Source organism: Anolis sagrei, chromosome 11 (assembly GCF_037176765.1).
Source record: "Anolis sagrei isolate rAnoSag1 chromosome 11, rAnoSag1.mat, whole genome shotgun sequence".
Taxonomy (NCBI): Eukaryota; Metazoa; Chordata; class Lepidosauria; order Squamata; family Dactyloidae; genus Anolis; species Anolis sagrei.
Genome location: NC_090031.1, coordinates 32,017,663 through 32,042,691, shown reverse-complemented (window position 1 = coordinate 32,042,691; position 25,029 = coordinate 32,017,663). Strand labels below are relative to the sequence as shown.

The 25,029-nt window shown below is 41.7% G+C and overlaps 1 protein-coding gene across 1 annotated transcript in view; it reads left to right on the top strand.

Annotated features, from left to right (window-relative positions):
* FOXN1 (forkhead box N1) overlaps window positions 1-25,029 on the top strand; it is a 37,883-nt gene that overhangs the window by 7,272 nt on the left and 5,582 nt on the right. The window contains exons 2-6 of the mRNA XM_060757726.2: window positions 16,143-16,268; window positions 17,785-18,165; window positions 19,704-19,811; window positions 22,117-22,247; window positions 22,350-22,446. Coding sequence (XP_060613709.2) covers window positions 16,164-16,268; window positions 17,785-18,165; window positions 19,704-19,811; window positions 22,117-22,247; window positions 22,350-22,446 — 822 coding nt within the window. The 5' untranslated portion in view covers window positions 16,143-16,163. The remainder of the gene's footprint in view (window positions 1-16,142; window positions 16,269-17,784; window positions 18,166-19,703; window positions 19,812-22,116; window positions 22,248-22,349; window positions 22,447-25,029) is intronic.

The window sequence follows — 25,029 nt, the reverse complement described above, 5'->3', positions numbered from 1 at the left end:
ATAACGTAATCTGTACACATTCAGTAGACCTACAACATATATTTATATACTGCCTTTCTCAGCCCATATATACATATAGTATTGATCATAACATTATAATACAATATAGAAAAAGACCTAAAACAAATATTGAGTATTCGTGCCAAATTTGGTCCATCTGTTATAGAACTCCAATATGCCGATGACAACATAGTCTGTGCACATTCAGAAGAAGTCCAACAAGCCACTCTAAACACCTTCCCAAAAGCATACAAGAAGCTCGACCTCTCATTGAACATCGAGAAAACCAAAGTGCTCTTTCAGCAGTCACCATCCAATCCCTCTGAAGGAACATTGTCCCAAAGTCCTAAGATCACTGTCTCCCAAAGCAGTTACTACACTCTCAACTCAAGAACGAGAAACGTAATGTTAGTGGACAGGAATAGAGATTGAAAGATGGGCTTAAAGCCAACCGCAGTGTGGCACAGACACTAAGAACTAGGAAGCCCTGGCCCTTGAGTGCGCTAACTGGAGGTCAGCTGTGACCAGCAGTGCTGCGGAATTTGAAAAGGCACAAATGGAGGGCAAAAGGGGAAAATGTGCCAAGAGGAAGAAGGCGCATCAAGCCAACCCTGACCAGCACTACCAAGACAATACACTTGGAGGGCCATCATCCTCGGGATACAAAGGATTTGCCGAGGGTAAGGTAAAGGGATTCTTGTCCTGCTCTTTTGCCTATTGTGTTCTGCGTTTCCACTCCATTATCTCTTTCGGGAGAAGATCGAGGCAATGAAATATTGAAAGTTGGGTATATGGGGAGCAATCTCCTATCCTTTTCTAAAACGAGTTTGTCTCCTGCCTCTGGTTCCAAAAGCCATTTGCAGAGCCCTTTGGTAATTACGGCCTAACTGGGACTCATTTTCTTTCACCTCTAAAACTGCCTTTCTGTAATCTTGATTAAATCAGTACTTAAGCTGCATCTAAGAAAACCCATTAAGATCCTTCCTCTTGATTCAGACTGGCTCAAAAGACAAAATCATCAGAAATCGCCGTTCCCCAAATCATTCCCTTGCGCTCTCTCACTCTCAAAACAAAGACTTCTTACACCAGCGTTTCTCAACTTGGAGGTCCCCTCTGTCACCAAAGACCATCAGAAAACACAGTATTTTCTGCTGCTCATGGGGTCTCTGTGTGGGAAGTTTGGCCCAATTCTATCGTTGATGGGGTTCAGAATGATTGTAGGTGAACTATAAATCCCAGCAACTACAACTCCCAAATGTCAAGGTCTGTTTTCCTCAAACTCCACCACTGTTCACATTTGGGTATATTGAGTATTCGTGCCAAATTTGGTCCATTAGCATAGCACAATATTAGTATTATATATTAGAAAATATATAATATTTTTGCTACCTTGGCAGCCCCCTCTCCACCAAAGTTAACACTGACACCGAAATACAACAGCACCTGAGCTCTGCGAGTGCAGCATTTTTCCGAATGAAGCAGAGAGTGTTTGAGGACCGGGACATCCATAGGGATACCAAGATGCTTGTTTATAAATCTATCGTTCTCCCAACCCTGCTATACGCCTGTGAAACGTGGACTGTCTATAGACATTTTTGCTACCTTGGCACCCACCTCTCCACCAAAGTCAACACTGACACCGAAATTCAACACCACCTGAGCTCTGCGAGTGCAGCATTTTTCTGAATGAAGCAGAGAGTGTTTGAGGACTGGGACATCCATAGGGATACTACGGTGCTTGTTTATAAGTCTATTGTTCTCCCAACCCTGCTATATGCCTGTGAAACGTGGACTGTCTATAGACATCACATGCAACTCCTGGAACGATTCCATCAGTGTTGCCTCCGGAAAATCTCTTGGGAAGACAGGCGGACAGATGTCAGCGTGCTGGAAGAAGCAAAGACCACCATCATTGAAGCGATGGTCCTCCACCATCAACTCCACTGGACCGGCCACGTTGTCCGGATGCCCGACCACCGTCTCCCAAAGCAGTTGCTCTACTCCGAACTCAAGAACATAAAAAAGAAAGTTGGCAGGCAGGAAAAGAGATTGGCTCAAAGCCAACCTTTAAAACTCTGGCATAGACACTGAGAACTGAGAAGCCCTGGCCCTTGAGTGCTCCAGCTGGAGGTCAGCTGTGACCAGCATTGCTGTAGAATTTGAAGAGCATGAATGGGGGGCGAGAAACGTGCCAATATGAAGGCACATCAAGCCAACCCTGACCGAGACCGCCTTCCACCTGGAAACCAATGCGGGAGAACATGCAGATCAAAAATAGGGCTCTACAGTCATCTATGGATCAGGATACTACACTTGGAGGACCATCATCCTCGGACAACGAGGGATCGCCTAAGTACATAAGTTCTCAACTTGGAGGTCGAGCCCCCTGCGGGGGTCGCAAGGAGGTGTCAGAGGGGTCGCCAAAGACCATCAGAAAACACAGTATTTTCTGTTGGTCATGGGGGTTCTGTGTGGGAAGTTTGCTCTTTGATTGTAGGTGAACTATAAATCCCAGCAACTACAACTCCCAAATGTCAAGGTCTGTTTTCCTCAAACTCCACCACTGTTGACATTTGGGTATATTGAGTATTCATGCCAAATTTGGTCCATTAGCATAGCACAATATTAGTATTATATATTACTATATCGTACTATACCACTATACTGCAATATTATTAGTAATAACACATGTATGAGGGTTGAATGAAAAGTAATGCCTCCACCTTCGTTACTTGGGTTTGGATGGGAATATTTTAATAAATCAAACGCGGAAATAATCCTTAGAATGTGCTCTTTAATACCACTATTCACTTTTCCACATAATCACCAGACAATTGGATACATTTCTGCCAACAATGAACAAGTTTTCTGAAGCCGTCACGGAAGAAGTCGACACTCTGTTTCCGCAACCAGCGTCTCACAGTTCTCTCAACGTCTTCATCAGAAGCATAATGATGTCCCCACAGATCTTATTTAATTATCGGGAACAGATAAAAGTCAGATGGTGCTCAATCTGGAGTCTATGAAGGATGTCATACGGTGGTGAGATCCACTCTCTGAAGTTCTGCTGTGGTGGCATGTGGTGGCATCCGACATTTCAGGCATCGACATCCTGGGTACCCATCGTGCACAGATCTTACAATAGCCAAGCAAAGCAATAATGTGACCCACATGTTCTTGTAAAATGCCCATTATGCTTGAAATTTCTCTCTGAGTGATACGACGATTGTCCTGAATCAATCTGTCAACCTTTTGCTTGTGAAACTCAGTGGTTGCTGTCACAGGACATCCAACTTTTTGTTTGTCACGCAAGTCAGATGTTCCCACCTCAAAATCTATAAACGTACTCACCCAACAATGCACAGTACTCACATCAACACAATCACCATAAACAACTTGCATTCTCTGATGAATCTCCTTTGGGGTGACACCTTCAAGTAATTCAATGACTGCACATTGCTTAAGTCGCATTGACTGACCGTCTGTGCAGGATTCCATACTTTGTACTTTAACAACACAACCAGTCAATGTGAATGCTTCCCGCCAAAATGGAACTGTAGAGGAGAGTCTCCTGAACAAGACAGTACCTGCTGCATACCAGTACTGGCATCTGTTGAGGAGTTACGAAGGTGGAGGCATTACTTTTCACTTTAACAACACAACCGTTCAATGCTAAGGCTTCCCACCAAAATGGAACTGTAGAGGAGAGTCTACTAAACAAGCCAGTACCTGCCGTATAGCAGTACTGGCATCTGTTGAGGAGTTGCGAAGGTGAAGGCATTACTTTTCACTTTAACAACACAACCATTCAATGCTAAGGCTTCTTGCTAAAATGGAACTGTAGAGGAGAGTCTACTGAACAAGCCAGGACCTGCTGCATACCAGTACTGGCATCAGTTGAGGAGTTATGAAGGTGGAGACATTACATTTCACTTTAACAACACAACCATTCAATGGTAAGGCTTCCCACCAAAATGGAACTGTAGAGGAGTCTACTGAATAAGCCATTACCTGCTGCATACCAGTACTGCCATCTGTTGAGGAGTTACGAAGGTGGAGGCATTACTTTTCACTTTAAGAACACAACCGTTCAATGCTACGGCTTCCCACCAAAATGGAACTATAGAGGAGAGTCTACTGAATAAGCCAGTACCTGCCGCACACCAGTACTGGCATCTGTTGAGGAGTTATGAAGCTGGAGGCATTACTTTTCATTCAACCCTTGTATAATGATAGCACTTTACAGTGTAAACAGATACTGACAATCACTCAATGCCTTCTTACAATATAGTGGGAGAAACAAATATATAATATACTTGGTGCTTGATTTGAGGCATTTCATGGATTCTTTAATTCTACGATTTTACGGAGAAGGAAATCAATCTACGACTTGGAAACGTCGAGACAATCCGAAAAGCATCTTGATTAAATCGGTCCTTTGGTTGTGTGGCTATGTTGACACCTCATTCTCGCAGTCAGGTGCTACTTTGCTGCGTTTATATTATTCGTACGATCATAAAAAAGAACCCTCTCTCTTTCTTTTTCGACCGGCTCATCCGAGTGCCATGCTGCACATATAAAAACCCTGGCAGATCAAATGAAGGTAATTAAAGCGCTTATATTGTGGGCGATTCCCGGTGGTGGGAGGGCAGGAGCGGCCGCAGGTGGGGCCCGAAAGGCGCGACCCGGAGCCGCACCCGACATAAAACAGGCCGCTGCCGCCGACGAAAGAAGAAACCGACGGGGTGGGGTCGCCCCTTCCCCACGCCCTTCCCTTGTAAAAGACGAGCCTTTTGCACCATCGCAATCGCTCGCCCTCGTGCGAGAAAGTCCCCCGAAAACCGAGCCAGAAAAAAAATTCAGGAGGAATTTAAACTTTCAGTGTCTCCTGGTTTGGCACAAGATCTCAACAAGGCCCTGAAATGAACATCATTGTGTATAGGTTCTTCACAGGTTTATTTATTTCATATCAAAAGCATTGCATAAATTAATATAAAACCGATAAAAATAGAAGGAGTGCAGGCGGCTAAATATCTTTTGACCAAAAACGGGCAACATCACAGCATTGTCTGTAGCCTCCAACAATTCTTCCTCTTTACATGAGGCAGGGCATAGTGGACAAGCATACAGATGCGGAGTTGTCTGTACATGAGGAAGGGCATAGTGGACAAGTATACAGATGCGGAGTTGTCTGTACGTGAGGCAGGGCATAGTGGACAAGCATACAGATGCGGAGTTGTCTGTACATGAGGAAGGGCATAGTGGACAAGCATACAGATGCGGAGTTGTCTGTACGTGAGGCAGGGCATAGTAGACAAGCATACAGATACGGAGTTGTCTGTACGTGAGGCAGGGCATAGTGGGCAAGCATACAGATGCAGAGTTGTCTGTACGTGAGGCAGGGCATAGTGGACAAGCATACAGATATGGAGTTGTCTGTACGTGAGGCAGGGCATAGTGGACAAGCATACAGATGCGGAGTTGTCTGTACGTGAGGCAGGGCATAGTGGACAAGCATACAGATGCGGAGTTGTCTGTACACGAGGCAGGGCATAGTGGACAAGCATACAGATGCGGAGTTGTCTGTACACAAGGCAGGGCATAGTGGACAAGCATACAGATGCGGAATTGTCTGTTCTGCTTCACAGTCACACAAAGTGTGGGATTCTTTTAGGTAGTGCCATTTTGCCAGGTTGTCCTTTGTTCTACCCACTCTGCTTCTGAGTCTGTTCAGGGACTTCAGAGTTGCCCATTCTTGGTTTGCGCCTGAAGGAAGACCCTCTCTTGTGGCGGGGCCATCCAGTTGGGATGTCCTGGTTTAGCTGCCCAGAGGGATACCCTTGCTGTTGTTGGGGGGATACCAAGAGGAGTGGTAGTTCCCATAAAACGTTTCCTTGATTGGAGTCTACTGGGAGGAGGCTGGTAGCCATGTAGTGGGTGGCTTTCACAGTGTTCAACCTTATTTCTCTCACATTTAGCAGCAACTTCCCATCGCACATCGGAGGGGCAATGCCAGCTAGTTTGTAGAGTTTATCAACAGATGTAGGTTTAAGACATCCTGTGATTATTCTGCATGTTTCATTCAATGCTATGATCACCTGCTTTGCATGGGCAGACTTATGCCAAAGGTTTAAGACATCCTGTGATTATTCTGCATGTTTCATTCAATGCCATGTTCACTTGCTTTGCATGGGCAGACTTATGCCAAAGGTTTAAGACATCCTGTGATTATTCTGCATGTTTCATTCAATGCTATGTTCACCTGCTTTGCATGGGCAGACTTATGCCAAAGGTTTAAGACATCCTGTGATTATTCTGCATGTTTCATTCAATGCTATGATCACTTGCTTCACATGAGCAGACCTATGCCAAACAGGGCAGGCATACTCGGCAGTTGAGTAAGACAAGGCTAGGGCTGATGTTCTTACTAATTTTGGGTCTTCACAGGTAACAGGTCCTGAATCATTGTTCCCTCTCATCGTCCACAAAGGACTATAGTTTCGACAACTGGTAGACATTTCTTTCTGTTTTCCCCTGCTTTCTCTTTATTTCCTTTCTGAGGTCCCAAGTGGTGCAATGGATTAAACCCTTGTGCCGGCAGGACTGAAGACCACCAAGTCAGAGGTTCGAATCCAGGGAAAGCACGGATGAGCTCCCTCTGTCAGCTCCAGCTCCCCATTTGGGGTACATGAGAGAAGCCTCCCACAAGGGTGGTAAAACATCCAGGCAATGTCCTTGCAGACGGCCAATTCTCTCACACCAGATGCGACTTGCAGTTTCTTAAAAAAAAATCCTTTCTCATCAAGACGTTTTCCACTGTGAATTAGCAAGGAGTTTCCAGCCAAGCACAAGTTGTTCTGATGGTACTGTTTTTGATTTGGTGTCTATTGAAGACTTCTATTGCATTCTTCTATTGCACAAATGGACCAAGCTGCTGATGACCACCGTTACCCCCAACTTCTCCAAACATCACACTGTGTTTACAGAATGCACCTTGTACATGAAATGAGTAGACCAACCTGGGCAATCTGCCGAAACATGTGGGCCGGAAACTTATGGGTCTCTTCTTATCCACAGGAAATACATATCCTGGCAATGGTGTCTATGGATTTTGCGCTAACTGAGTTTTCACTTGGCCATCAGAAGCAGACTTGTTTGTGTAAAGTCCAAGATCTAACAATGTCACAGCTTCTTCTTTTTTGCTCCTGTCTCATGGTTTCTTTGGCAGGGCTTGGTTTAGATCAGTGTTTCTCAACCCTAGAGAGGTCATGAGGGGGTTTCAAAGGGGTCACCAAAGACAATCAGAAAACACATATTTCTGATGGTCTTAGGAACCACTTTGACATAGTCGTTAAGAGGTCACAGTGCTCTCAGGATGTAGGGGAACTACATCTCCCCTAAATCACGGTCAATTCATCCCAATTCCCTCCAGTATTTTCTGTTGGTCATGGGGGTTCTGTGTGGGAAGTCTGGCCCGATTCTATTGTTGGTGGGATTCAGAATGCTCTTTGATTGTAGGTGAACTATAAATCCCAGCAACTACCACTCCCAAATGTCAGGGTCTATTTTTCTTAAACTCCACCAGTGCTTGCATTTGGGCATATTGAGTATTTGTTCTAATTTTGGTCCAGATCCATCATTGTTTGAGTCCACAGTGCTCTCTGGATATAGGGGAACTACAACTCCAAGATTCAAGGTCAATGCCTACCAGACCCTTTCAGTATTTTCTGTTGGTCATGGGAGTACTGTGTGCCAAGTTTGGTTCAATTCCATCGTTGGTGGAGTTGAGAATGCTCTTTGATTGTAGGTGAACTATAAATCTCAGCAACTGGAACCCCCAAATGACAGAATCATTCTGGGTTCTATGGCTGCATGGAAGAGCCCTGGGTGTCTGGGACTAAGAATCTGAAACTCAATCAGTTGTGCATCTGTTCTCTAACCACTTCTCCATATTGTTTTCTATGCCTAGCTGTGAGGTTGAAAAAGTGTGACTCTCCCAAGATTGAGTGAGGATTCAATCCCGAGTCTCTGAGGGCCCTTTCACACAGCCATATAACCCAGAATGTCAAGGCATATAATCCACAATAACTGCTTTGAACTGGATTATCTGAGTCATATAATCCAGCTCTAGGTAGGTCTAGATGACCTTTGGCTTCCCCTTTATGGTCCCCAACTTAGTAGTGGACCTCTAGGTTGGTTTAGATGATCTTTGGGTTTTTCTGTTATGGTCCCCAACACAACTTAGTAATGGACCTCTAGGTGGGTCTAGATGACCTTTGGCTTCCCTTTTATCATCTCAAACCCAACTTAGTAGTGGACCTCTATGTGGGTCAAGAGGATCTTTGGGTTTCTCCATTATGGTCCCAAAAGCAACTTAGTAGTGGATATCTAGGTGAGTCTAGAAGACATTTGGCTTCCCCTTTATGGTCTCAAACCCAATTTAGTATTAGACCTCTAGATGGGTCTAGATGACCTTTGGGTTGCTCCTTTATGGTCCCAAACCCAACTTAGTAGTTGATAACTAGGTGGTTCTAGAAGACATTTGGCTTCCCCTTTATGGCCTCAAACTCATCTTGGTATTAGACCTTTAGATGGGTCTAGATGACCATTGGATTTCTCTTTTATGGTCTCAATCCCAACTCAGTAGTGGATATCTGGGTGGATCTAGAACACCTTAGGCTTCCCTTTTATGGCCTCAAACCCAACTTAGTAGTGGACCTCGACGTGGGTCTAGGTGACCTTTGGGTTTCTCCGTTATGGTCCCCAATGAAACTTAGTAGTGGATATCTAGGTGGGTCTAGAAGACCTTTGGGTTTTCCTTTATGGCCTCAAACCCAATTTAGTATTACACCTCTAGATGGGTCTAGATGACCTTTGGGTTGCCCTTTTATGGTCCCAAACTCAACTTAGTAGTGGACATCTAGGTTGGTCTAAATGACCTTTGGCTTCCCCATTTATACAGCTGTGTGGAAGGGGCCTAAGAGTCCAAATTCTATAGTCAACCCCCGGTGACATGGAAGCATAGTGTTGGTTACCACGTCACTGGGTGATGCCTCAGTTTTGGTTTTTAGTCCGAACTGGATGCGAGCTCCCTATGGGAAAAGGGCAAGGTCCTCATTTGATGACCTAAGGAGAATGGGAAAGCAGTGCATGAGCACAATACATAAGAGGCGGCTTTCCCTGAGGTATGCAGATGTTTCCCAAAGATAGGCTCCGAGGCGTGTCTCTCGGCCGCGGGAATGATATCAGGATCTCTCTCTCGGCGGCCCACTCCTTGTTGCTTTGTTGAGCTCTTCCACCTCTTTGTCACCCCGGAGAGTTGCCAAAGAATGGAAGGAGAGGAAAACAGGCCACAAACGAGGGCCGATCTTAGCATCCTCTTTCCTATATTGTGTTGTCATTGAGTTGCATCGCGCAGTGGACCGATAACGGAAACAATCCTCTCTAATACCTTGTTATTATTGTTCCCCCACAATGAGAACCCTATCGTGGTCTTTCTTGGCAAGCTTTATTTCCCCTTTGAGGCCGAGAGAGTGTGACTCGCCCATCCCACGAGACTTAAGAACTCGGTCGCCCAAAATGTGACCTTTTCAGCCTTTTCCCTTTCCGTCATTCATGTTCTTCCAAGCTTTGATGGTCGCCGGCACAAGGCACCCTTTTGAGGTCTCCAACCAGACCGACTCTTGCCCCTGGCTTTGGCGACAGGCTTTGTTGAGACGGCGGTTTGTGTTTGTGTGTGATCAGCGTGGGAGGGAAGAGATAAGGCCTTCTTGGCAACCACATGAAGACGTTGGCTTCATGTTGTTTTTGCAGTCCTATCTAGACCGCATTTTGCTGTGGCATCAGCAGAAAAGTCAGGGCGACCCGGGTGACAGAAAAAAACTGGGATGAGATTTCCACCGATGGGATTAAATCAAATGGAAATACATTTTTAGAGGGTTTTTTTCTAAACATAGAAATATTGTATCCCTTCTCTGGATGGCCATCTATCAGGAGGGTTTTGATTGTGCCTTCCTGTATGTCCTAGGATTGGACTGGATGATCCTTGGATCCAACTCTAGGATTCTGACTTTGATATTGAACGACCAACTTCACATTTGTCAACTCAGCGTAATTTGGGGATACTTTATCGGCTATGGAATCATGGGATTTGTAGTTCAGAGATGCACTTTTTGGAAGACATTGCAAGGCTACAACTCCCGGGATCCCGTAGTACTCAGTCATGATAGTGAAGACAAAGACATTGCAAAACTACAACTCCAAGAAGTCCATCATGGTGCGATATGATAGAGAAGGCTAAACTATAAACTATAACTCCCAGGCTCTCATAATACTACTACTACTACTACTAATGATAATAATAATAATAGCCTTTATTTGTATGCCGTCCCATCTCCCCAGAAGTCCATTGCACTGAGCTATGATAGAGAAGGCTAAACCCCTTGTAAAACTATAACTCCCAGACTCTCATACCAACAACAATAATAAACTTGTAAAACTATAACTCCCAGGCTCTCATAATAATAATAATAATAACAATGACAATAACAACAATAATAAAGGTAGACTTTATTTGTATCCCACCCCATCTCCCTAGAAGGCCATTGCACTGAGCTATGACAGAGAAGGCTAAAGCCCATGTAAAACTATAACTCCCAGGCTCTCATAATAATAATAATAATAATAATAATAATAATAGACTTTATTTGTATCCTATCCCATCTCCCCAGAAGTCCATCACACTGAGCTATGATGGAGAAAGCTAAAGCCCTTGTAAAACTATAACTCCCAGACTCTAATAATAATAATAATAATAATAATAATCTTTATTTGTATGCTGTCCCATCTCCCCAGAAGTCCATTGCACTGAGCTATGGTAGAGAAGGCTAAAGCCCTTATAAAACTATAACTTCCAACTCTAATAATAATAATAATAATAATAATAATAATAATGTATTTGTTTCTTGCACCATCTTTCCAGAAGTCTTCCAACTCTAATAATAATAATAATAATAATAATAATAATAATAATAATAGAGTATTTGTTTCTTGCACCATCTTTCCAGAAGTCCATCACACTGAGCTATGATAGATAAAGCCCTTGTAAAACTATAACTGCCAGGCTCTCATAATAATAATAATAATAATAATAATAATAATAATAGAATTTATTTGTATCTTGCCCCATTTCCCCAGAAGTCCATCACACCTAGCTATGATAGAGAAGGCTAAAGCCCTTGTAAAACTATAACTCCCAGGCTCTCATAATAACAATAACAACAATAATAAAAAACTTTATTTGTATCCCATCCCATCTCCCCAGAAGTCCATCACATTGAGTTATGATAGAGAAGGCTAAAGCCCTTGTAAAACTATAACTCCTGGGCACTAATAATAATAATAATAATAGACTTTATTTGTATCCTGTCCCATCTTCCCAGAAGTCCATCACACTGAGTTATGACAGAGAAGGCTAAAGCCCTTGTAAAACTATAACTCCCAGACTCTCATAATTGTAATTGACCATAGGTTTGGTTAATGACTGACCCAAAGTATAGTATATCTTTAACCAACTTTAAATCCACCCACACCCATGTTTTAGTCTTGCTAATATTCAGCTTTGGCGCTTTCTGCCTTGACTTCCGTCCAAAATCCCGGCTATCGTTTGCCAATAATACGGTATCATCCACCAATATTACATTACTAATTCCTCTCATGTTTATGCCTCTTGCCTCCAAGCGGAATCTCGCTTTCCATATCAATGGAACAGATTAAAATGCAATCAGAAGCTGTTCGTTTTCTACGCCGTCTTTAAATCCTGAGTATAAATTACACGCTAAAACAATAAAAATATTGTGTGTATATATATATATACACACATAAGTAACATGCTGGAAATTCGAGGTGGAAATGTATAAATGCAGAAGCATGGCAAGGCTTTCCAAAGCAATGTGTTTTTGGCAGCCTGCGAGTCTGATGAGGCAGCAAGAAAAAGACAAAGGGCTTTGATGCTGAACGAAGAGAGGCTCACAAAGGGAATTATCTGACTTTGAGATAAGGATTAATTAGTCCTAAAGGAAAAGTTCCCAGCATTTTGTTTTCTGAAGAAGGAAAAAATCCAACTCCCAGGGTTCCCTAGCATGGAGCCATGGCATCGAACGTGCATTAATGCTACCACGTAGGCACATTCTGTGTCCAATTTTATTTAATAGTAGACCACTGCACTGGACTGGATAACCTTTGGGTTCCTCTCTCACTCTATTTACCTGTAGGTCTTTGGGTTGGTCTAGATGGTCTTTGGCTTCCCCTTTGACTTCACAGTCTCCAACCCAACTGAGTAGTAGACCATAGGTTGGTTTACATGACCTTTGGCTTCCCCAATGACACTATGGTCCCCAACCCAACTTGGTAGTGACGCTCTAGGTAAGTCTAGATGACCTTTGGCTTCCCCTTTATGGTACCCAACACAACATAGTAGTGGACCTCTAGGTTGGTCTAAATGACCTTTGGCTTCCCTTTTATGGCCCCCAATGCAACTTAGTAGTGGACCTCTAGATAGGTCTAGATGACCTTTGGCTTCCCCTTTATGGTCTCAAACCCAACTTAGTAGCTGACCTCTATGTGAGTCTAGATGACCTTTGGGTTGCCCCTTTATGGTACCCAACTCAACTTAGTAGTGGTCCCCTAGGTTGGTCTAGATGTCCTTTGGGTTTCCCCTTTATGGTCCCCAACCCAGCTTAGTAGTGGAACTTTATGATCTTTGACCTCCCCTTTAGGGACCCCAACCCAACTTAGTAGTAGGCCCCTAGGTTGCTCTAGATGTCCATTGGGTTTCCCCTTTATGGTCCCCAACACAGCTTACTAGTGGACCTTTAGGTGGGTCTAGATGACCTTTGGCTTCACCTTGATGGTCCCCAATGCAACTAAGTAGTGGACCTCTAGGTGGGTCTAGATGACTTTGGGTTTCCTCTATATGGTCCCCAACCCAGCTTAGTAGTGGACCTTTAGGTGGGTCTAGATGATCTTTGACTTCCCCTTTATGGTCCCCAACCCAGCTTAGTAGTGGACCTTTATGATCTTTGACTTCCCCTTTATCGTCCCCAACCCAACTTAGTAGTGAGCCCCTAGGCTGCTCTAGATGTCCATTGGGTTTCCCCTTTATGGTCTCCAACACAGCTTACTAGTGGACCTTTAGGTGGGTCTAGATGACCTTTGGCTTCACCTTTATGGTCCCCAACCCAGCTTAGTAGTGGACCTCTAGGTGGGTCTAGATGACCTTTGGCTTCCCCTTTATGGTCTCAAACCCAACTCAGTAGCAGACCTCTAGGTGGGTCTAGATGACTTTGGGTTTCCTCTTTATGGTCCCCAACCCAGTTTAGTAGTGGACCTTTAGGTGGGTCTAGATGACTTTTGGGCTTCCCCTCCTACTCCAGGATCCTTCAGCCTTTTTCCATGAACCCGCCGTGACTCCTTCTTTCCCATCTCCTCATCTTTTGCTCTTGTCGCAAAGAGGCATCAAAGGAGGAGAGAAAAAGATGATTTATGGCTCCGGGGAAAAGAAGGAGAAGAAAGGCGACGGATCAGATCAGAAATGTGTTTCTGGTGTCAAACTCCGATCACACCGATCCCCGGGGCGGAGAATGGAATTACGAATTGGGGATGTTCCAAGTCCAATCAAGGGACACCTGGCATCCGGATGGGAAAGCAACCGAGAGCGGGTTCCGCCACCATATATATTACACACACACACATATATTCATGCAATTTTGGGAAAATACAATAAGAGACAGGGGAGAGTGATACCTATTGCCATGCACCGTTTGCACAGCGCATGAAAAGCGAGAAGTTTTGGAAACTAGGATTTCAAATATCTGCTCTCTTATGAAAAGGCCTTTTATTCATTACTGGATTGGGTTTCTTTCCTATCCTTTGCTTGCAATCCATAAACATTTGCTTTTCTCCCTATGCGTTGATCCGTATCCGACAAAATATATCATTTCTAGGAATTTTCTAGGCCCGCTAGTGCAACCATACGACGTTCTTGGGTCCTTCATTTCAACAGGGTTCAGCATTAAATGTGCTTTCAAAGTGGTGTCAAATGACATTAATTCTACAGTGCAGATGCACCCAAAGCAAATAATTATTTGGTTCGGATAATCAATAATAATAATGAATGATTTCCTTGGGAGGGGGGGATTGTGCATTTGATTTCCATCCCTCTATATCTCGCTCTTCCCCTGGAGGGAACTCCATATTTCATCATAAAACATCATTTTTTATGCTCACTTTGAACTACAAAAAAGCATTTTAGATACACACACACACACACACATGCACATATACACACAGAGAGACATATATATTGCTGGGGGACTAAAAAGTAGAAAATAGAAACGTTCCTAATTTAACCCCTTTGGTGCAAAGTCTGTTTATCTCCAAATTCTCAATTTCTTTTTCACTTTGGAAAGAACAAGGATTTTTTAAAAAAAAAATTTTTTAATTTTAATTGTGTTGTTGGCAGGAAAGAGGTAGAGAAGAGAGGAAGGAGAGAAGGAAAGAAAAAAGAGAAGGAAGGAAAGAGGGAAGGAAGGAAGGAAGGAAGGAAGGAAGGAAGGAAGGAAGGAAGGAAGGAAGGAGAGGAAAGAAGAAAAAATAGGAGGAAGGAAGGAAGGAAGGAAAGAGGGAGGGAAGGAAGGAAGGAGAAAATGAAAGAAAAAAGAGAAGGAATGAAGGAAGGAAGGAGAGAAGGAAAGAAAAAAGAGGAGGAAGGAAGGAAAGAGGGAAGGAAGGAAGGAAGGAAGGAAGGAGAGAAGAAAGAAAAAAGAGGAGGAAGGAAGGAAAGAGGGAAGGAAGGAAGGAAGGAAGGAAGGAAGGAAGGAAGGAAGGAAGGAAGGAGAGAAGAAAGAAAAAAGAGAAGGAAGGAAGGAAGGAAGGAAGGAAGGAAGGAAGGAAGGAAGGAAGGAAAGAGGGAGGGAAGGAAGGAGAAAATGAAAGAAAAAGAGAAGGAAGGAAGGAAAGAGGGAGGGAGAGGGAGGGAAGGAAGGAAGGAAGGAAGGAAGGAAGGAAGGAAGGAAGGAGAAAATGAAAGAAAAAAGAGAAGGAAGGAAGGAAGGAGAGAAGGAAAGAAAAAAGAGGAGGAAGGGAGGAAAGCCGGAAGGAAGGAAGGAAGGAAGGAAGGAGAGAAGAAAGAAAAAAGAGGAGGAAGGAAGGAAGGAAGGAAGGAAGGAAGGAAGGAAGGAAGGAGAGAAGGAAGAAAAAAGAGGAGGAAGGAAGGAAAGAGGGAGGGAAGGAAGGAAGGAGAGAAGGAAAGAAAAAAGAGAGGGAAGGAAAGAGGGAGGGAAGGAAGGAAGAAGAGAAGGAAAGAAAAAAGAGAGGGAAGGAAGGAAAGAGGGAAGGAAGGAAGCAAGGAAAGAAGGAAAGAAAAAAGAGAAGGAAGGAAGGAAGGGAAGGGGGAGGGATGGAAGGACAGAAAGAGGTAGGGAAGGAGTGAGGTAGTTCACCCACAACCTTGTGCATTTTGTAAAATATGCAATCAACACACATACAAGACATAAAACCATCAATTCAATGAAACATAAATAAACAAAATTTGTATGCGTGTGTATATTTATGTGTGTATATATTCCTCCCAAAATATTGTTTCAATGTTGGAGGAAACAGAATGGATTGATTTGAGTATTGGAAAAAGGAAAAATTCTCCAACAATAAAAAATAAAGGTTAAAAAATGAAATAATAAAATGATGGGGTTTTCCGTGGGGAATTTTAGTCCATTTCTCCTAAATGTGCTCTACTATAAATAGCTTTCCTTGGTATAGTTGAATTGCTGAAAGGAGAGGTGGGTAAGAAGTAAATTATTATTATTATTATTATTATTATTATTAACACAACAAAATGAGTCCACAGCAGACAAATAACTCTGCTTGCTGTTGTATTGTATTGTTGTTGTTGTTGTTGTTGTTGTTATTGAGATCCCTTTCCCCAGAAAAGTCTACTTTATGGGACGATGAGCTGAGCCAAATGCATGATGCAGCGGCACAAAAACCCAATACAATTCCAAGGTGCCTCAATCGTGGCTTTTTGCGGCAGATCAATAGGTAAAAAAGGTATATTATTCTCACCTTTCTTCTTCCTGATTTTGTAGGATTTCTTGCTGGCCGCCGGGATGGTTTCATTACTCCAAGACCAAGCGAATATTGCGTTTTCGGAGAATCATCCCCATCGAGACCAAATGCAGAGCCACGAAGATGTGGGTTCCCCCATTCAGCAAGTAAGATTTCCATAGGTTCTTGTGGGTTTTTTCGGGCTATAGGGCCATGTTCTAGAGGCATTTCTCCTGACGTTTCGCCTGCATCTATGGCAAGCATCCTCAGAGGTAGTGAGGTCTGTTGGAATTAGGATAATGGATTTCCATATCTTACCAGAAACTGGAATGTACTCGAAGTCTTTAATAATAATAATAATAATAATAATAATAATAATAATAATAATATTTAGTTAGATACCGTCCAACCCCCTCAAAGGGACTCAGGACTGTGAATATATCCAACTCAGGAAGGAAATATGTCAGCTCTGGAGGTTGCTATGCACAGGCTAGATGGCCATCTGTCAGGATGGATTAGATTGTGTCTTCCTGTATGGTTTGGATGGGATGTCCCTTGCCATCCCTTCAAGCTCTGAGATTGTATGATTCTACAGTTTCTCTCCCCTGCAGCAGGGAATGTCCTAAACTACATTTCCCAGAATGCAGTGCTCAGCATCAGAAAGCCCTAATGGCACCAGCCATTTAGAATCAGTCCCAATAATAATAATAATAATTATTATTATTATTATTTATAACCCGCCCTATCTCCCGGAGGGGACTCAGGGTGGTTTCCAACAACAACAACAACAACAACAACAACAATAACAACAACAACAACAACAACAACGGCAAACATTCAATGCCAGAAATAAATAAACAATAGCCAATAAATCAATAAAATTATTGAATATTCAAAGAGGACTAAAGTAAGTAAGTAATAGTATAAATCTGTGCTAAGTTGAAGTTATATGGTTAATTGTGTGTCATAAAGACGGACAGGCATTCAAGGGGATTGCTGTTGTTGCTTGTAGATGTGTGAATCTTTCTGAAACTTTTGGATTCAGTGTTCTGGTTATCTTGTGCATTGCATATAAAATTCAAGTAGTATATACTCTCATTATAGGGATGAAATTTTTACCAACCATACTTTAGAAACACTTTAGAAATTGCAATTGAGTGAGTGGGGAAAATGGAGGGGCTCATTTCTCCCTCAAATTTAGAGCTATCATGATGAAACTTACTATAATTACACCACACATTTTCCACTGTTAGCCCACCAAATTTCAGAACATTACACTTATCCACTCATTTTAGGGGAATTTTTGAATATTTTGCAAACTATATGTATTGTTTGCAAAATATTCAAAAATCTCACTAAAATGAGTAGATGAGTGTAATGTTCTGAAATTTGGTGAGCTAACAGTGGAAAATGTGTGGTGTAATTATAGTAAGTTTCATCATAATAGCTCTAAAACTGAGGGAGAAATGAGCCCCTACACTTTCCCCACTTGCACAATTGCAATTACTATAAGGAAAAAGTAGCAAATTTTCATTACTCTCATTATAACGACGAAATTTTTACCAAACATACTTTAGAAACACTTTAGAAACGAAATGCCAACATCCCCGTTTTGTAATAACTTTTGAAACACTTTTAATTGATCGTATATGCCTAATATATGTTGTGTTTTTTGTCTCCCAGGAAGGACCAAATTTCTGCCACCAATCGCACGATGGGGACAATGGGGTCGAAAGGTCCCAATCCGAATCCTCCAGCCCGTCCTCTTCACCCCCTGAAAACAACCTTTATGGGGTCTTCCCGTCCGGGGCCCACCGCTATGGCTATGAGGACCCTCCTCGTGCCGGCTTCCTGCGGACCCCTTTCCAGGCCTTCAAGCGGCAATTCGCGGAGGAAGGGGACCCCCTTGGGGCAGCGGAAGGGGTCCCCCCTTTCAAGGCAGCCTCTATGGAGCAAGCCTATGAAGGACCTGAGGCTGAGATGTACCTCGCGGGCCCCCAACAAGGATGGGGCAAAGGGCTCCCTTACGGGCTCCCAGGACAAGGCCTGCCTCCCACTTCCATGGTGAGGAATGATGGGAGTTGCAATCCATACCATCATGATTGTTCTGAGCTACAAGGGGGATTCTGGGACTCGCAATCTGAAAGAATGGAAAGTGGGAGGGCAAACCGGGGGGGTATTATGGCCAAAAAGAGCATGCTTTTTCCATAATGAAAATGGTATTTATTTATTTCTATCCCTCAAAGTGGCTCACAATCAAACACATTACAACTTAAAATATACAAATACACAATAATAAAACAGTATATCATTATATATTATAACAGTAATAATATTTAATATATTTGTATTACTATATTACAATATTATTATATATTTTATTGTATTATTACAAGTATTACTGTATATACTCGAGTATAAGCCTAGTTTTTCAGTCTTTTTTTTAGGCTGAAAAAGTCTCCCTCGGCTTATACTCGAGTCAAGGTTTTTTTTATTATTTTACTCTATTATTATTATTATTATTATTACATTAATTATTTTACTCTATTATTATTATTATTTTATTCTTTATTATTGTTATTACTACATTTATTATTTTATTCTTTATTACTGTTATTATTACATTTATTATTTTATTCCTCATTATTGTTATTATTACATTAAGCATTTTACTCTATTATTATTACTACATTTATTATTTTATTCTTTATTATTGTCATTATTACATTTATTATTTTATTCTTTATTACTGTTATTGTTACATTTATTATTTTATTCCTCATTATTGTTATTATTATATTAATCATTTTACTCTATTATTATATTTATTATTTTATTCTTTATTATTGTTATTATTACATTTATTATTTTATTCTTTATTATTGTTATTATTACATTAATCATTTTACTCTATTATTATTACATTTATTATTTTATTCTTTATTATTGTTATTATTATATTTATTATTTTACTCTATTATTATTATTATTATTACATTTATTATTTTATTCTTTATTACTGTTATTATTACATTTATTATTTTACTCTATTATTATTATTACATTTATTATTTTATTCTTTATTACTGTTATTATTACATTTATTATTTTACTCTGTTATTATTATTACATTTATTTATTCTTTATTACTGTTATTATTACATTTATTATTTTACTCTGTTATTATTGGAAGGATATGTAAACACAATTTTACTGGAGAAGGTTAGAATAATGCTTTAATCAGAGGACAGTCTTATCTTATTTATTCAAAAACATTTAACCTACCGATACCTCAATTAATGCAATTTTATTGGTATCTATTTTTCTTTTGGAATTTACCTGTAGTGGCTGCATTTCCCACCCTTGGCTTATACTCGAGTCAATCTGTTTTCCCAGTTTTTTGTTGTAAAATGAGGTGCCTCGGCTTATATTTGGGTCGGCTTATACTCAAGTATATACGGTATATTGTATTATATTATAATATTATTATCAATATTATATGTAGATACAATATATGATATTATTAGCATAGCACAATATTAGTATTTTAGTCCTAAAGTTTTTTTTTTAAAAAAAGGAAACCCTATTGATTCTTTTCCTAGGATTCGGACATCAAACTGAAGCCCCCTTCGCTGGACGACCCGCCGGGTCTTTACTGCTACCAGCCCCAAATGCCCCCCATGTATTGCCCATCCCATCCCTTCCACCAGGTGAGTCCATCGGGTCTGAACCAAAAGGCGGTTGTCTTGCAGCTCAGCAGTCAGGGGCTGATGGGTTCACTGATGATTCAGAAGGGATTGTGGGATTTCCTGGAGTTCAAAGTGATGCCAATTCAGGCCAGTTTCAAAGTGTTGAACATTCAGGCCAGGGAAATGAAATTGACTCAGACTGTGCTGAGCAACAAGGTCAGTCACAGGAGCCAGGAACAACATCATTAGATAAGGTGTCGAGTGAAGAAGAATTAAGTGAAATGGAAAACTCTCAAAGGAAAGCACCTGGTATTATGAAGATAAGCAAAAATCTTCGTTTACAGATTAGAGCAGAGAATCGGCTCCATAGGTCCAAGAGACTTTGTGGGAAAGAAATAGAGAAAATTCGTGGGAAAATACATGATTTTATGACTACTTATTAACAGCCAGTGTTTACCTTAAAATCAGTTCAGACCCTAGTAATACAATGGGTTAAACCCTTGTGCCTTCAGGACTGAAAGGTTGGCAGTTCGAATCTGAGGAGTGGGATGAACTCCTGTCTGTCAGCTCCAGCTTCTCATGTGGGGACACGAGAGAAGCCTCTCACAGGATGGTAAACATCCGGGTGTCCCCTGGGCAACGTCCTTGCAGAAGGCCAATTCAATCACACCAGAAGCAACTTGCAGTTTATCAAGTCCCTCCTGACACGTAAAAAATAAAGTTCAGGCAACTTTGGCTTTCGATTTAGAAGCAAAGCCTGAGTCCCTGGTCGAGTCAAGTCTTGGTTTTGGATTCAAGTATCTTGGAAGCTTTCTATATTATTGTTTTATTATTCTTGCTCAAGTATTTCTAAGTATGGTTCTTGCTCAAGTTTTTTTCTAAGTATTTGGATTCCTGTGTGAACCTTTTTGGATTATTCCCCTTCTTTCTTTATTCCTGCTTTTTCATATATTTTATGTGTTTCTACAATAAACTCTTTGCTTATCCTCTGGTCTCTTGTGTGGTGCTGTGGCCATAGGTGGCTCAACATCTTACAGTTCGAACTGAAAACAGGAGCGTATTCTAAGGTCTCGAATATATATAAAGACTTTCAGGTTCAGGGTGAGACTAGATGGCCTCTGGGTGCCCCTTTTCGGCGCTTCCAGGTTGGCATCGTTGACCCGATTGCCCAAATCCGGCCAACCCGGTCAGACCGCTCGGACTCCCTCGCCCGTCATTGTCCTCCTTTCCCGAAAAAAATTAAATAGATTAGCCATAATAATAATAATACGACTAACGATGAAGGTGGCAGGTGCCGATGAGCCACTGAAACCCATAAAACCGAAATAGCCTTTTAAAACTGCCCTGCCTTTGCCCCTTACGTCCCGTGCTGCCAAGGAAAGAGCGAAACCAATAAAATCCCGAATGACGACACCAAAGGCACCATCGGCCTGGAAACCTCAAAGGAACTTGCAGCGGATTCACTTCCAATGCAACTCTATGATATTGTTGGGCCAAAAGTCCTTTATATTATACTAGCTGTACCCACCACATGTTGCTGTGGCCAACCTTCCCTCACACACACACTCTCCTTCCTTCTTTCTTTCTCTCCTTTCTTCCCTCCCTCTTTCCTTCCTTCCCTCTTTTTCTTTCCCTTCTTCTTTCTTCCTTCTCTATTTCTTTTCTCGCTTCCTTTGCTCATTGGTCCCATCCTTCCTTGTCTCTTTCCTTCTTCCCTCCCTCCCTCTTTCTCTCTTTCATTCCTTCTCTCCTTCCTTCCCTCTTTCACTTTTTAATTTCCTTCTCTCCTTCCTTCTTTGCCTTTCTTTTGTTCTTTCCTTCTCTCCTTCTTTCCCTCCTTCTCTCCTTCCTTCCTTTCCCTGTTCTGTGTATGTGTTTTGTATGTACATATATGTGTGTATATATTTCTGTATATATTTGTGTATATGTGTATATAGGTGTGTTTGTATATATATAAGCATTTATTACGGTCAATGACCAGCATCAAAGTTTGTGTACATATGTGGTTTTGCGCATGCGTTGTAATGTATTTTTTGGGGTTTTTTGGCTTTTAAAGTCTCTTCCACTGTGTTTTCCAGTGTTTTTATGAGTGATGGTCCCTCGTTGGCCTGATAGCTGTCTTGTGTCCAAATTTCATGTCAATTCGTCCAGGGGTTTTTGAGTTATGCTAATCCCACAAACGAACATTACATTTTTATTTATATAGATATCCTTCCAAACTCCGGAAACATGGAGTTATGGGCAGTATGCTTTGTACGTTTCTGTGTTCTATGACCAAAATAAGCATTAATAATTGCCCTTCTTTTCCGGTTTCTGTTTCTTCTAGTATCCCACGGGGAGTGGGAGCTACCCAGTGACCTACATCTCCAGTTCCCATTATCCTTACCAAAGAATCGCTCCACAAGGACCTCCGGAGCACCATCAGCCGCTCTTCCCCAAACCCATCTATTCCTACAGGTATCCCATTAGTTTGGAGTTTTTTCATTATTTTGGGGTTGGTCTAGATGCCCTCTGGGTGCCCTTCTATGATTCTACGCCCTTCTTATTGCCCTTTTGTAGCATCCTCATCTTCATGGCGCTCAGGAACAGCAAAACCGGAAGCCTCCCAGTCAGCGAGATCTACAACTTCATGACCGAACACTTCCCGTACTTCAAGGTGACCATTCGTTGCTCTTTAGTGCATTTTGACAGCCATTGACATTATCTGACTATCTTGAGTTCCCACCGGGATTGGAACCCAGGACTTTCGTGGGGATGGGAACCCAAGAAAACCCTTTAGGTCTCCGATTTTGGGCCCCTACCGGTGTTCTTTGTGTTTACCATGGGATCCCATTGCGGGAAGGAAGTCCCATGAAACCTCACCCAGGGCATTAATTGCAGCTCCTTGCGACGACGGCGATGGGGATGATGCAACCGGGTCGAGTTAAAACAGAAAAGGTGCGCCCAAATCCTGCACTTTGAAGTCACCTCTCCCTAAGTTTAAAAGCAAAAAAATATATAGATGGGGTTTCGCAACAGCCCCGTAACCTTCCAAAGCGGTTGCTACAGAACCAGAGGGAGGAATGGATCTGGAACTCAAGTTCCCAATAGGATAAATAACCTAGCTGGACCCCAATAGGATAAATAACTAATCAGGGAACCAATACTACAAATAGAGTTAAGAATCTAATAGGGTCAATGGGGGCATAAATAATCAGGTAAACAATACTACCAATAGAGTTAAAAATCTAATAAGATCAATAGGGGCATAACCAATCAGGGAACCAATACTACCAATAGAGTTTGGAATTCAATAAGATTAATCAGGGAACCAGTACTATCAATAGAGTTAAGAATCTAATAGGGTCAATAGGGGCATAACCAGTCAATGCTACCAATAGAGTTAAGAATCTAAAAGGATCAATAGGGGCATAACCAATCAGGGAACCAATACTACCAATAGAGTTCGGAATCTAATAGGATCAATAGGGACATAACCGATCAGGGAACCAATACTATCAATAGAGTTAAAAATCTAATCCGATCAATAGGGACATAACCAATCAGGGAACCGTTACTACCAATAGAATTAAAAATCTAATAGGATCAATAGGGGCATAACCGGTCAGGGAACCAATGCTACCAATAGAATTAGGAATCTAATAGGGTCAATATGGGCATAACCAATCAGGGAACCAATACTACCAATAGAGTTCGGAATCTAATCGGATCAATAGAAGCGTAACCAGTCAGGGAACCAATGCTACCAATACAGTTAAAAATTGAATAGGATCAATAGGGGCATAACCAACCAGGGAACCAATACTACCAATAGAATTAGGAATTCAATAGGATCAATATGGGCATAACCAATCAGGGAACCAATGCTAAGAATCTAAAAGGATCAATAGGGGCATAACCAACCAGGGAACCAATACTACTAATAGAATTAGGAATTCAATAGGATCAATAGGGGCATAACCAATCAGGGAACCAATGCTAAGAATCTAAAAGGATCAATGGGGGCATAACCAACCAGGCAACCAATACTACTAATAGAATTAGAAATTCATAGGATCAATAGGGGCATAATCAATCAGGGAACCAATACTACCTATAGAGTTCGAAATCTAATAGGATCAATAGGGACATAACCAATCAGGGAACCAATACTACCAATAGAGTTGAGAATCTAATAGGATCAATAGGGGCATAAACAACCAGGGAACCAATACTACCAGTAGAGGAATAGCCAGTTAGGAATCTAATAGGGTCAACAGTGGCATAACCAATCACGGAACCAATCCTATCAATAGAGTTAGGAATCTAATAGGTTCAATAGGGACAAAACCAATCAGGCAACCAATACTACCAATAGAGTTAAGAATCTAATAGGATTGATGGGGACATAACCAATCCGAGAACCAATACTACCAATAGAATTAGGAATCTAATAGGATCAATATGAGCATTGCCAATCAGGGAACCAATACTACCCATTGAGGCATAGCCAATTAGTGATTCACTAGGAGTAATATAAAACCCAATGCACCAAATATAAACATCTTATGGGATCCAATATGGGCATCACAGGCATCCAATACTCCTAATATACCATAGGTATAGCCCGATCAGGGACCCAAATTGGGGCAAGGCAGGTATAATCAATCAAGAAACCAATAATCCTAATATAGGCATATCCAGTTAGGGACCTCAAGACACCCAATAAAGGCATAGCAAATACGGGGACCAATAATCTCACTATGGGCCTAGTCTGTTAGGGGCCCTATAGGCAATATGGTCATATAGGCACGCTCAATTAAGGATTCCAAAACATCCAATGTGGAGTTAATTAGGAAACCAATATGTGTACTAAACAGGAAACATATGCACACAATATAGGTATAGCCAATTAGGGAAAGGATATAGATATGTTAGAAGTGAATTAATACCTCCCCCAACCTGCCCCCGAATATCTCAGAGTACAACATTCTTGATATCGCCCCAAATACCAATAAAATGCAGAATACAACCTTGGAAAATGGTTGAGAAAATCTGGGTTGTGTGTATGTAGCCTTCTGTGCCCATTTCCCTGACTAATCGAGTGTGTGATTAATTAATTATACAGCGAGATTCTCCCCGGAGGGGGAAAAAAGAGAGAGACAATGCCGGATCTCATTAAACGGAGAGAACATGAATGTAAAAAGAAGGGAGGGGAAGTTTTACGGTCGTAATTAAAAAGGTATTGTTCCATTTTGAA